General features: G+C 35.7%; 1 protein-coding gene across 1 annotated transcript; it reads left to right on the top strand.

The window, feature by feature from the left end:
• Nucleotides 1–2,430: 2,430 nt before the first annotated feature.
• On the top strand, nucleotides 2,431–3,641 carry LOC131928620 (venom toxin OcyC11-like). The gene is made up of 3 exons (XM_059284691.1): nucleotides 2,431–2,627; nucleotides 2,853–2,946; nucleotides 3,446–3,641. The coding sequence occupies exons 1-3, from the start codon at nucleotides 2,549–2,551 to the stop codon at nucleotides 3,558–3,560; spliced, it is 288 nt and encodes a 95-aa protein (XP_059140674.1). The 5' UTR covers nucleotides 2,431–2,548; the 3' UTR covers nucleotides 3,561–3,641.
• The last annotated feature ends 7,583 nt before the right edge of the window (nucleotides 3,642–11,224 follow it).

Genomic DNA, 11,224 nt, shown 5'->3' with positions numbered 1-11,224 from the left:
ATTTATGATACATTTCATACGATTTTATACATGTTTCCTGAGAGTCCATTAATTGAAATTAACATGTAGGCCTACTTTAAAAATTCAATAACGATATTTTAGTCTCCACATAAGGGGTGGTGGTAGATTTATTTTAAATAGAAATCAAATAATGAGACATAAAAAGTTTCACAAATAAATAATGTAGATGAACCTGAAAATGCATAGCATACATTAAGGATAAAAAAGCATGCTAACAGCATAGTCAAAGAAGTAATACTTGTATGGTTAACTAAATGGCAGTTGTGCTATAGCACGCAAATATAACAGTACATCCAGAGGCGTAGCGAGGGGGGGGTGCGGACCGCACCGGGTGACATCACTTAGTGGGGGGGGTGACACCAAGGCAAAAAATAGCAAAATATATAGAGAAAAACTTGAGGGGGGGGGGGGTGCAAACCGAAAGTTCGAGGGGGGGGGGGGGGGAGGGGGTGCAAATCGAAAATTTGAGGGGGGGGTGCAAATCGATAATTTGAAAGTTTGTCCCCGGGAAGGGTCGCTACGCCTCTGGGGGTGGGGTGGGGGTGACACCATTAAGTGCCGCACCGGGTGACACCCGACCTCGCTACGCCACTGAGTACATCTGCTTGACCATATGTCCGTACACATTTGACCATATATCAGTACATCTGTTTGACCATTATGTCTGAACAGCACGTTGTAATTTTTTTTGCAGTATTCATTGTAGCTTCTCAGTTGGGTAGCTTGCTTCTGCGACACTTTGCAAGAAAGTTGTGTTTTGTTGTTTGCAGTCCATATATAGACCTTCAAGGAATGCCACATTGTTGGGTGACAACATTGGAGGAGAGACTGAAGACTGTAATGCCATCCCTCTCAAATGTTATTTGTTTATGCTACACCATCGCAAATCGTGTGTATTTGATTCCAATTTTTAAAAATTTAATCCGTACCATATATGGACCAAGAGCTTGTTATCAAACGCCCCCATTTGACAAACCACCTGTGATCAAAGATCCTCTGCTGAGAAAACACCTGTGGTCAAACCCGCTATGGCCAAAGCCCCTAAGGTCAAAACCCCGATATGGTCAAAGCCCCGCAGTGGTCAAAGCCCCTATGGTCAAACCACATTGTGGTCAAAGGTCCGCGCACCGGCTCTACAATTGTAAACATTCGGGGTGGACCTTAGCTCACCAGCATGGTGGGGGTGGGGGTTGTAGCTTTATAGACAATATATAGACAATATGTTTTCTGATAATTTTTCTAATATTGTTTTAATTTTTTTACCTTATTAAATTATCCAGCAATACGAAATTTATCTGATAAAATAATAGTTCATTGACCACTTTTAGTTAAGTTAATTTTTCTCCCCTAGATATAACACCCCCCCCCTCCCCACATAAACCCCTGGACAAAAACTACCGCGACATGTCCTCACTCTCTTACATAAACCAACTTGACATCAACCAACTGGACATAAACCACACGGACATAAACCACACGGACATAAACCACACGGACATAAACCACACGGACATAAACCACACGGACATAAACCACACGGACATAAACCAACTTGACATCAACCAACTGGACATAAACCACACGGACATAAACCACACGGACATAAACCACACGGACATAAACCACACGGACATAAACCAACTTGACATCAACCAACTGGACATAAACCACACGGACATAAACCACACGGACATAAACCACACGGACATAAACCACACGGACATAAACCACACGGACATAAACCACACGGACATAAACCAACTTGACATCAACCAACTGGACATAAACCACACGGACATAAACCACACGGACATAAACCACACGGACATAAACCAACTTGACATCAACCAACTGGACATAAACCACACGGACATAAACCACACGGACATAAACCACACGGACATAAACCAACTTGACATCAACCAACTGGACATAAACCACACGGACATAAACCACACGGACATAAACCACACGGACATAAACCACACGGACATAAACCAACTGGACATAAACCACACGGACATAAACCACACGGAGATAAACCCCCTAACAAACCTCAATCCCATTGAGACTGAGACCTCTAAACTTAAACTTAGCATGAGACGGTTAGCAATTTGTGAGTCAATTAGAGGGAAGCGAGGGAGAGAACTCTGTCATTACTCATCCCACATGATAATCCTGACTAGAAAAGACTTAATGCTTTAATTTGCATGATAATTCTGTGACAAAAAAAACCCACCTCAGCAAATTAAAACGTAGTTAACGTTTTACTTCGTCAACCATGTACCTGAATTGATTACCTTTTCAAATTACAGTCTGAAAATAAACGGGCTGTTTGTTTTCGCCAATTGTCTACTTCTAGTTTTTTTTTCAAGGCAATAGAAAGTGCGTAATTTAAATATTTAAATTAATTTTCAAATTGGACCCAAAATAAAAGTGTATATAACAAGTTGTTTCGACTAGTCAGTTGTTGAGTCTACGCCAGCAAACGTTACCACTTATCATCTGTTATCAGACCAGTCTCAACATGAACAAGATAGTTTTAACTCTCGTCGTCTGCCTCGGTCTTGTTGGTTACGTGTCGGCTTCTACGTCGTATGGAATGGGTAAGAGAAAAATTTCGTTTTCAGTATCATTTTTTGTTCAAGTTATTTTTGTTTCTGTTTTCATGTGATACGTACCAGAAAGGAAACTGCATTTCTATCAATATACAGAAGTTATTATTTTTTTAAAGTTGTATTAAATCTTTCGCCCGTACATTTATTTTTTTAGTCGCAAAAAAGGTTATACAGCTTTGTTTCCTAAACATTAAAGTTCCTTGCCTTTACCAGGAGCTTGCCCTGATGGAGTAGAGGTTGGCAAATCATGGTACCCATCGGGATGTCAGCGATGCGACTGTTATGGTGGAAGCTACCAATGCTACTCGTAAGTTTTTATTACATACCAACTAGAACACATTGTTTAACTTCTTCATCTTCTTGTGCGTTCTTAATTGAGTTTATGTTAGAAGGATTCAAACAATATGTCTAACTTCGTCGTTAAACTGGATTGTGGTCACCAGATCCGCGGGTGCCCCCTAAGTTTTTCCTTGAGTAGGGCGTATGGGGCCAATGTTTTGGATCGCGCTTGGTTGTACAAGGGGCAAAATATATTACATACCAACCATAACACATTTTTAAACTAACACTAACACTTTTTTCCGAACCCCACTTTTCATAACTTGAAACATCTGTTGATAGTTCTTTAATATAACACTAGTTCATCCCCGACAAGAATTATTTTTTCAGCGAGATTATTTAGATAAATTCTCCAAATACCTAATTTCTTGTAGTTACATTGTATTTGTAACGTTTGAAAATACGGCACTGTTATCATCATAAACAGAGTACAATTAATCTTTCTGTTGTATTTACCACTGTTTCAGATGCGGTAGTGTCAGCTTCCCACCTGAGTGCACGGCGTTTTACGATACCACCAAAAATTACCCAGATTGCTGTGAACCTAGACTTGTCTGTCCAGACGATTTAAGTGAAGATTAAAATGTTAACAAGTTCCAAAACGTTAAGAACATAACAAAATTAAAATTTAAATCCAATGCAAATAATGAAGTTCAACTTTTTTTTTACCAGCAGTTATTGAAACTGATTCCTTGTTCGTGCTTTTGCGTTTTTTCCTTTGCTGCGGCTTAAGTCCAAAATTGAGGACAAAATTCAAAACCAAACTACTATACCAAGTTGTTTTAAATTTCACATGCAGGTCAAGACAATGAGGAAATTCATAATGGCATAAAATTACACTTAATTAGATGCATTAACCCTTACTCTTTGCTCCTTATGTAACATAGGGCCTCCACTATTTCCTTTCATTTCGTTCGATCTCCGGCTATTAATTTTGCAATCTGCCAAGGTATCCCTGTTGGTTTCAGTTCTTCGAGATGACTCCGCCTGCAGGTCTGTCTTGTGCGCTCTCTCTTCTGCTTTCCATTGTGGGTGGTACATTTGATTGAGCCTTTCGCAGTGTGCCCCACCCAGCGCCACTTCCTTCTTCTTATTTGTACTATCATAAACTCCTGCATTCCTTTTGCCATAATTCTATATTCGGCACTTTGTCCTACCACTTTAATTTCAAATTCTGTCCTAGACATTTGTTCACGAAGGTCTGTATCTTCTCTGTGCTTGCCTGAGAGACTCTCCATGTCTCTGCTCATTTATAGTAAAACTCACTTGACATTTGAGTTCGTATCCTAATTTTTGTCGTGTTGTAGATGGCAGAATTTTTCAATATGGGTCGCAGAACTGTGAAATCGCAAATAACTCTACTAATTCAAAAAATTATTTCCTTATCTGTGCCTCCTGACGTGCTGATCTTGCTGCCAAGGTAGACAAACTCTTCCACATCATTTACCTGTCTTCCGTCTATTGTCACTGGGGCCTCCTGGTTATTGTTAATTCTCATCACTTCTGTCTTTTCTTTGTTGATCTTGAGACCTACGCTGAGAGATGGCCCCTATTGCATCAACTTTTTCTTGCATGTCTTGTAGCCTATAGTTAACACTGTGCAAATACCAAACAAAACACGAACATTAAGTAAAACAGGTGGAATATATTGTTTTTTATATTTTTGTTCTTTTTGTTTCACCTATGAGATGACTCTAAACATTTTGAGGTAAACATTGGTCTATGCCTATCTTCTTATAATTCTGATCATCAGTTTGCATAATACTTTGCAAATACCAAACAACATATAAAAAACGATAATTAAGTAAAACATGTGGAATAAATCGTATTTGATATTTGTGATTTCTTTATTTTTCACCTATGAGATGATTTCCAATATTTTGAGGTAAACATTGATCTATGCCTAACTTCTTATAATTCATAACACTTATTTTATACTTTAAAGTAGAAGGGTTATCGGCGAATGAAGTACAGTTCGATTTTATTATATGAAGAAAACTTTATACACATTTATTTGAAGCAAAACAGAAACACGGGAATATAGCAGACATCGGGATAACGCATAATAACACAAACAACAAACAGATACATAATACATTCAGATAAAAAAAGGTTAAAAACAGGCACATTGATAAAAAGACACCAACACATACACAGTTAACACCTATCACAAGCCTCTGTATAGTTGCTTAGTCCAGTGGAGTAGACAGAAATATATATGAATATGTATATATATATATATATATATATATATATATATATATATATATATATATATATATATATATATATATATATATATATATATATATATATATATATATATAATTATATATATATATATATATATATATACATATATATATTTATTTATTTATATTTATATCTATCTATCTATCTATTTATATATATGTATATATGTATATATGTATACATGTATACATGTATATATATATATATATATATATATATATATATATATATATATATATATATATATATATATATATATATATATATATGTATGTATGTATGTATGTATGTGTGTGTATTATAATTAAAATTTGAATAATGTGTAATGTAAAAATAAACTGGCATAATCGTTACGCCGTCAATATTATTATTTGGTTCCTGAGAAGGATATAACACCACATCGAACACAACCATCACTACCTTCACCACTGGCTTACGCTATACTTGTTTTCAGTTTTAAAAGAGAGCAGCACACTAGAAATAACCTTGTCAGCAAATTTACATGTATTTAGTGTCACATCTGATTTAATTACACGATTTAAATTACTATCTGATGAGAAATTAACTGCTTATTTACGTCAAATTTCAACGGATATTTATTCTGAAGCAATCCAATTTGCATAATTTATTGAAATTAACTTTAAAGCACGATTACAAATGTAGGTTTTAGATCTATATAATAAGTGGTTAGGTGTTTAGTCTACTCTAGTAAAGATTTCACGTAGTGATCACACAGTACCAGTCCAAAATGAACAAGATAGTTTTAACCCTCGTCGTCTGCCTCAGTCTAGTCAGCTGCGCCTCGGCCTCAGTATCCATGGGATTAGGTAAGAGATTTAAATTAATTTAATTTTTTTTGTACGTGATATTAGTTACTTTTTTTCGTTTTGATCTTGTCCTTAAAGTAGAGTAGAAACAATGCAAGCTGTCATAGTGTGGAATTATTTTGTGACTGGTAAGACGATACAGTAATACATAAAGAATGACTAAAGAATCTTTAGGGTTAGTTTGTATTGATCATAGAGAGTATTTGCTGTTGTTTTATCTGTATTAATGTGTACAGTGTGAGTATGGCGAGACGAGTACAGAGTAATTACTAGACATGATTTGGGGATAGTTTATGAATAAGATAGTGACAACATGAGTTGAATTCTGCATAGCAATTACAAGTATTAATCTTTAATGTGTCTAATTAGTATGCACGGAAATGTGTCTTATGCCGTACTTATCAATGAAGATATGGTGTCATCCAGACACTTGGGCAGATGAAGTAGAGCTCATCTGTTTCAAAGACCTCCTCACAAGAATGTATAGTGTGGTTAGGCCTAACGTGAGTTAGGTACCCATTAGAGCTGAGTGGACTCTGGGACATTCTTCAGACTTGAACCTGGATTAGCGGTCTAGCGCTCTACCGCTAGACCACGCCTTCACCTAAGTTATAGTGTAATTTATAGTAGTAATGTCGCAGATAAATATAATCGTAGACCCCATTACACACGCTAGAATTTTTAATTTAAAATTTAAAATTTGGATTGCATATTTTGCCAATACATTCACCCAACAAACAAAAAACACCGTGATTGCTGTTTTTTTAAGCGAACATGTTCGTTTTTTCACCAGGGTCTTGTCCTAAAGGAGTGAAACCAGGCAAATCATGGTACCCCGAGGGATGTCAGAAATGTGACTGTTATAAGGGAAGCTACCAATGCTACACGTAAGTCTTTTCATTTTTTTTAGTTTAAAAAGAGTTTTTGATTTACTCTTCATTTACATATGCCTTATTTCCACCACTTGTGAAATATATTAATGATACTAATAATTCATTCCAAATAAAATTTTTCGAGAACTATTACTTTCTCGTTTAAGAAGTATAAAGGAAGTATGTAATCGTGAAAAAATCGACGTTTTATACCTCCATGAGACGGAAAAAATAGTTTTGCAATTGTGTCCGTATGTCTGTGTGTGTGATGTGTGTATGCTTGTCTTTGAAAACGATAAATTAAGTACCTTTACAGATAGGATGATGAAATGTCATATGTATTAATATCGTATCAAATTTGTAGTTCGGTATCAACTTTTCAGCGATTTACGGAAACCGGAAGTGGAACTTAGTCTACTTTCGGCTTTTTAAAAGCATATTACTTAAATACTGTTTCTCTGATTGACAAAATTTCACATATAAGTAAAAGATCTAATTCTCTGTTTTCTGTCAAATGATTTGTAATTTCCAGTGCCCGAAAGTAATACTTTAATCTATTTCCGATTTCTCAGAAACTTATATGAATGAATAAAGTGCTATTGTTCCTTACTATGTTAATTTTACACGTATTGTTTGCTGTTCACTTGGTGCGTAATTCTTTTTTTTCTACGCGATTCAATTCTATTTTTAAAAGCTAAATTTTATAAAATTGATTAAAAAGCATGTCTATATCCCGAGTAGCCATCCCCCGTAGTGTTTTATAAGAATACTCGAGAAAGTTTAGGGGAGATCACTCCCGCTTCATTTTTAGGTAAGCTGTCTTAAAAAATCCTTGTGAACATATTGGTAGTGTTATTAGATTTACATGCCAGCTGCGACATGGTGGAAACATTGTGAACTGACAAAGCTATATGGTACGAGCCGGCCCGCGGCATAACATACGCCGCTATTTAGTTGTTGTTTTTTCTACTTTTCAGTAATTCTTAATTTGTGAATTCGACAGTACCAACGCTGCCACTGAAAATATTTCTTTAAAACACTATAAGTTGCACGTTATGGACCCTAACACCCCCTTCCATCCCCACCCCCTCCGTCCCCACCCCCTACGTTTAAAATCGTTTCAAACTAAATTATCTGCCCCTAATAGTCGTCACTAAACCCGACTCTGCTTGTAAACATTTAGAGTGAACACAGCTCACTAAGATCATGAAAGGGTGGGGATGGTAAGGAGCGCGTTTACATCTTGTTTTCTAGCGTCTCCCAGAAGAGAATTATATTTATAGATGTTTTCGATCATAATTTGAGATCACTAATTCACGCTGCTATTTTATCATCTTTTTCAGATGCGGTAGCGTGAGCTTCCCACCTGAGTGTAAGGTTACCTACGACACGACCAAAAAGTACCCGGATTGCTGTGTTCCTAAACTTGACTGCCCACAGAATTAAATGATAAATCAAGATGTTTTCAAGATTCTAAACATAATCAACTGAAATTTAATTTTAAAGCTCCACTTCTGTAAACGAAAATGAAATCTAACATCTTTCAGGTTGTTTTTGAGTATATCAATTTATTTTTAGAACGTGCTCACGTGTGATATAATTAAAAAAATGTGGGGTGTGAGCGAGATGGATCTCAAACATACAAGTTAACTTAAGATCTGAAAAATGTAACTTTCATGCAATCTCTTTATTGAGGTAAATATTTAAATATCGCCACTCCATACTGTATTTTAAACTAGCTTATTTATATACTAGAAAACCATTATTAAACGATAACAATAGGGTATTTAAAACAAAATGTAATTTCTTTATAATAATGATTTATATAATTCTCAAACAATTAGTCCACATAATCAAAACAAGCACCAAAAAAAAAACCGAAATTAAGAAACAGGTAAACAATAATCATAAAAACAATAATCATAATAGTCCATTATGGCTAAAATTTAACAAATGAACACTTTTTTCTATAACATGATCACGAATGTTGAAATAGTTCTCTGAAAACATTTCACGGCCATGGCAATGTATATTTATTATGGCAACATATAAACGCTTAAACATTACAGCTGTTTACAACATGGCCTGCAGTAGGCCCTACTTGAAACATGGAACATTTTTTTTTTAATTTGAATAAGAGAATAACAAACTAACTACAAGTACAATGTATCGAACCCGGTACATTTGTACATAATGCTAATTTTAAACTGACAAGCGTAAGCCTGATCCTAATCACATGCTGATAGATATTCGATGGTTTCGTTTGAAAACTTAAGTTCGATTCCAATGAGTCACAATTGTAAAATAGTTAAATGGCAACGCATGTTGCATTTGAAATACGAAGAACGCTATTTCACAATTTTCACACCAACATGTTTGTGATTGTAAGATTAACGTGTTCGATGCAGCTGTGATATGCGGGGGCCCAAGTAATTGCTGAGGGAAACCCGATTCCACGAGTTGTCGAGATTAAATCATTGAATGAGGATGGTTTGGATAATAAATTACACAAACGCTAATTTTTAAATATGACAAAAAACGTAACCACACTTTGTAAAAACATCTAGGCTACACCATGTGATTAATGCACCACTGTGTACAACAGTTAGCTATACGTAAAACACTTAACCATATCTAAAACACTTAGCCATATGTAAAAAATTTAACCATATGTAAAACAATTAACCACATGTAAAACCTTAGCCAAATATAAAGCACTTAATCATATTTTAAACACTTAACCAAATGTAAAACACTTAGCCATATGTAAAACACTTAGCCATATGTAAAACACTTAAATAAATGTTAAAAACTTAACCATATGTAAAACACTTAACCAAGTGTAAAACACTTACCCATATGTAAAACACTTAGCCATATGTAAAACACTTAAACAAATTTAAAACACTTAACTATATGTAAAACACTTACCCATATGTAAAACACTTAACCAAATGTAAAACACTTAACCATATGTGTGTGTATTTTTTTACACGAGAAGTTGAATCCGATATCAATTAGGTGGAAGAAATTTCAAGTGAAACACCCACGCTCACATACGCACATACAAACACAAATATACCAGATTTTCATAATATGAATCGATGTTTGCTGTTTGAGAAAGCAGCATAAAAAATGACAGCTTTAATAAACTAATACATTATTAATGGTTCATTTCCTTCATACGTTAATCCTTACTTCAATTACATTTTGAAAATAATCCGTCCGGTTTTGTATGCCCAATGTCAATATTTAGTTAATTGAAATGTTCGGATTAGCATAATGTTTCAAATTAATTTTAGAAAGTGATAGCTAACTATCAAGCACAAGTCATTCATTATCAGACCAGTCTCAACATGAGCAAGATAATTATAACGCTCGCCGTCTGCCTCGGTCTTGTTGGCTGCGCGTCGTCTGCTGCCAGGGATTTTAAGGGTAAGATTAATTAATTATATATACTCGTAGACACCATCACACCATTGGAAACGGGGTAGGGTAACACCCTCATTTACCACACCGGGGTGACACACGCCCTTGTGACGCCACGGACATTACCAAGTGGTACCATAGCCCAACATCAATAACCTGAGTACGACTATACGTCTTGTTGTTTATCTCCCCTGTTACCATAGCCCAACATCAATAACCTGAGTACGACTAATCGCCTTGTTGTTTTTCTCCGCTGTTCAGGTGCGGAGTCGCCGAATATCCCCCTGAGTGTAAGGTGAACTTCGACTACACCAAAAAGTACCCTGCTTGCTGTGATCCTAACCTTGAATGCCCATCGGAAGATGAACGTGTTTACGATTATTAAAACGTAAACAAGGGAAAAATTAATTGAAAATAAATAAAAAAATTCAAATCTAACACAGTTTTACGTTTTTTTTAAAAAATGTTTTATCTTGAGTTTAAGAATTAAGAAAGAAACGTAAAGGGTTCGTGCTTTACATGGATAAAATACACACAGAGAGAGAAGAGAATTATGGGAACAATATCAACTAATGTAAGCAAATTAAGTTCTCTGTTTTATGACCTCGGCATATGAGGGAATAATGTTGTCTCCACTATGCCCAGCCGCCTTTAATTTCCCTAACGTGAATTAAAAACACATTAACTGGAAGTTGTAGACACTTTACTTCAGGTATCCCGAAAGCCAATAGCTAGAGCCAGTGTAGCGAGGGCGGGGCGGGGATGCGGACCGCACGGAGTGACACCATTTAGAGGGGTGAAACCAAGGCAAAAAATTGAATACTGTACTGAAGAAAAATACTTTTTTGCCAGTTCCATTAACGAT

This window comes from Physella acuta, unplaced genomic scaffold (assembly GCF_028476545.2).
Source record: "Physella acuta isolate Inbredline_101_S28 unplaced genomic scaffold, ASM2847654v3 ptg001528l, whole genome shotgun sequence".
Classification (NCBI taxonomy): Eukaryota; Metazoa; Mollusca; class Gastropoda; family Physidae; genus Physella; species Physella acuta.
Note: the sequence above shows the minus strand (reverse complement) of the source record. Positions and strands in the feature narration are given on the sequence as shown.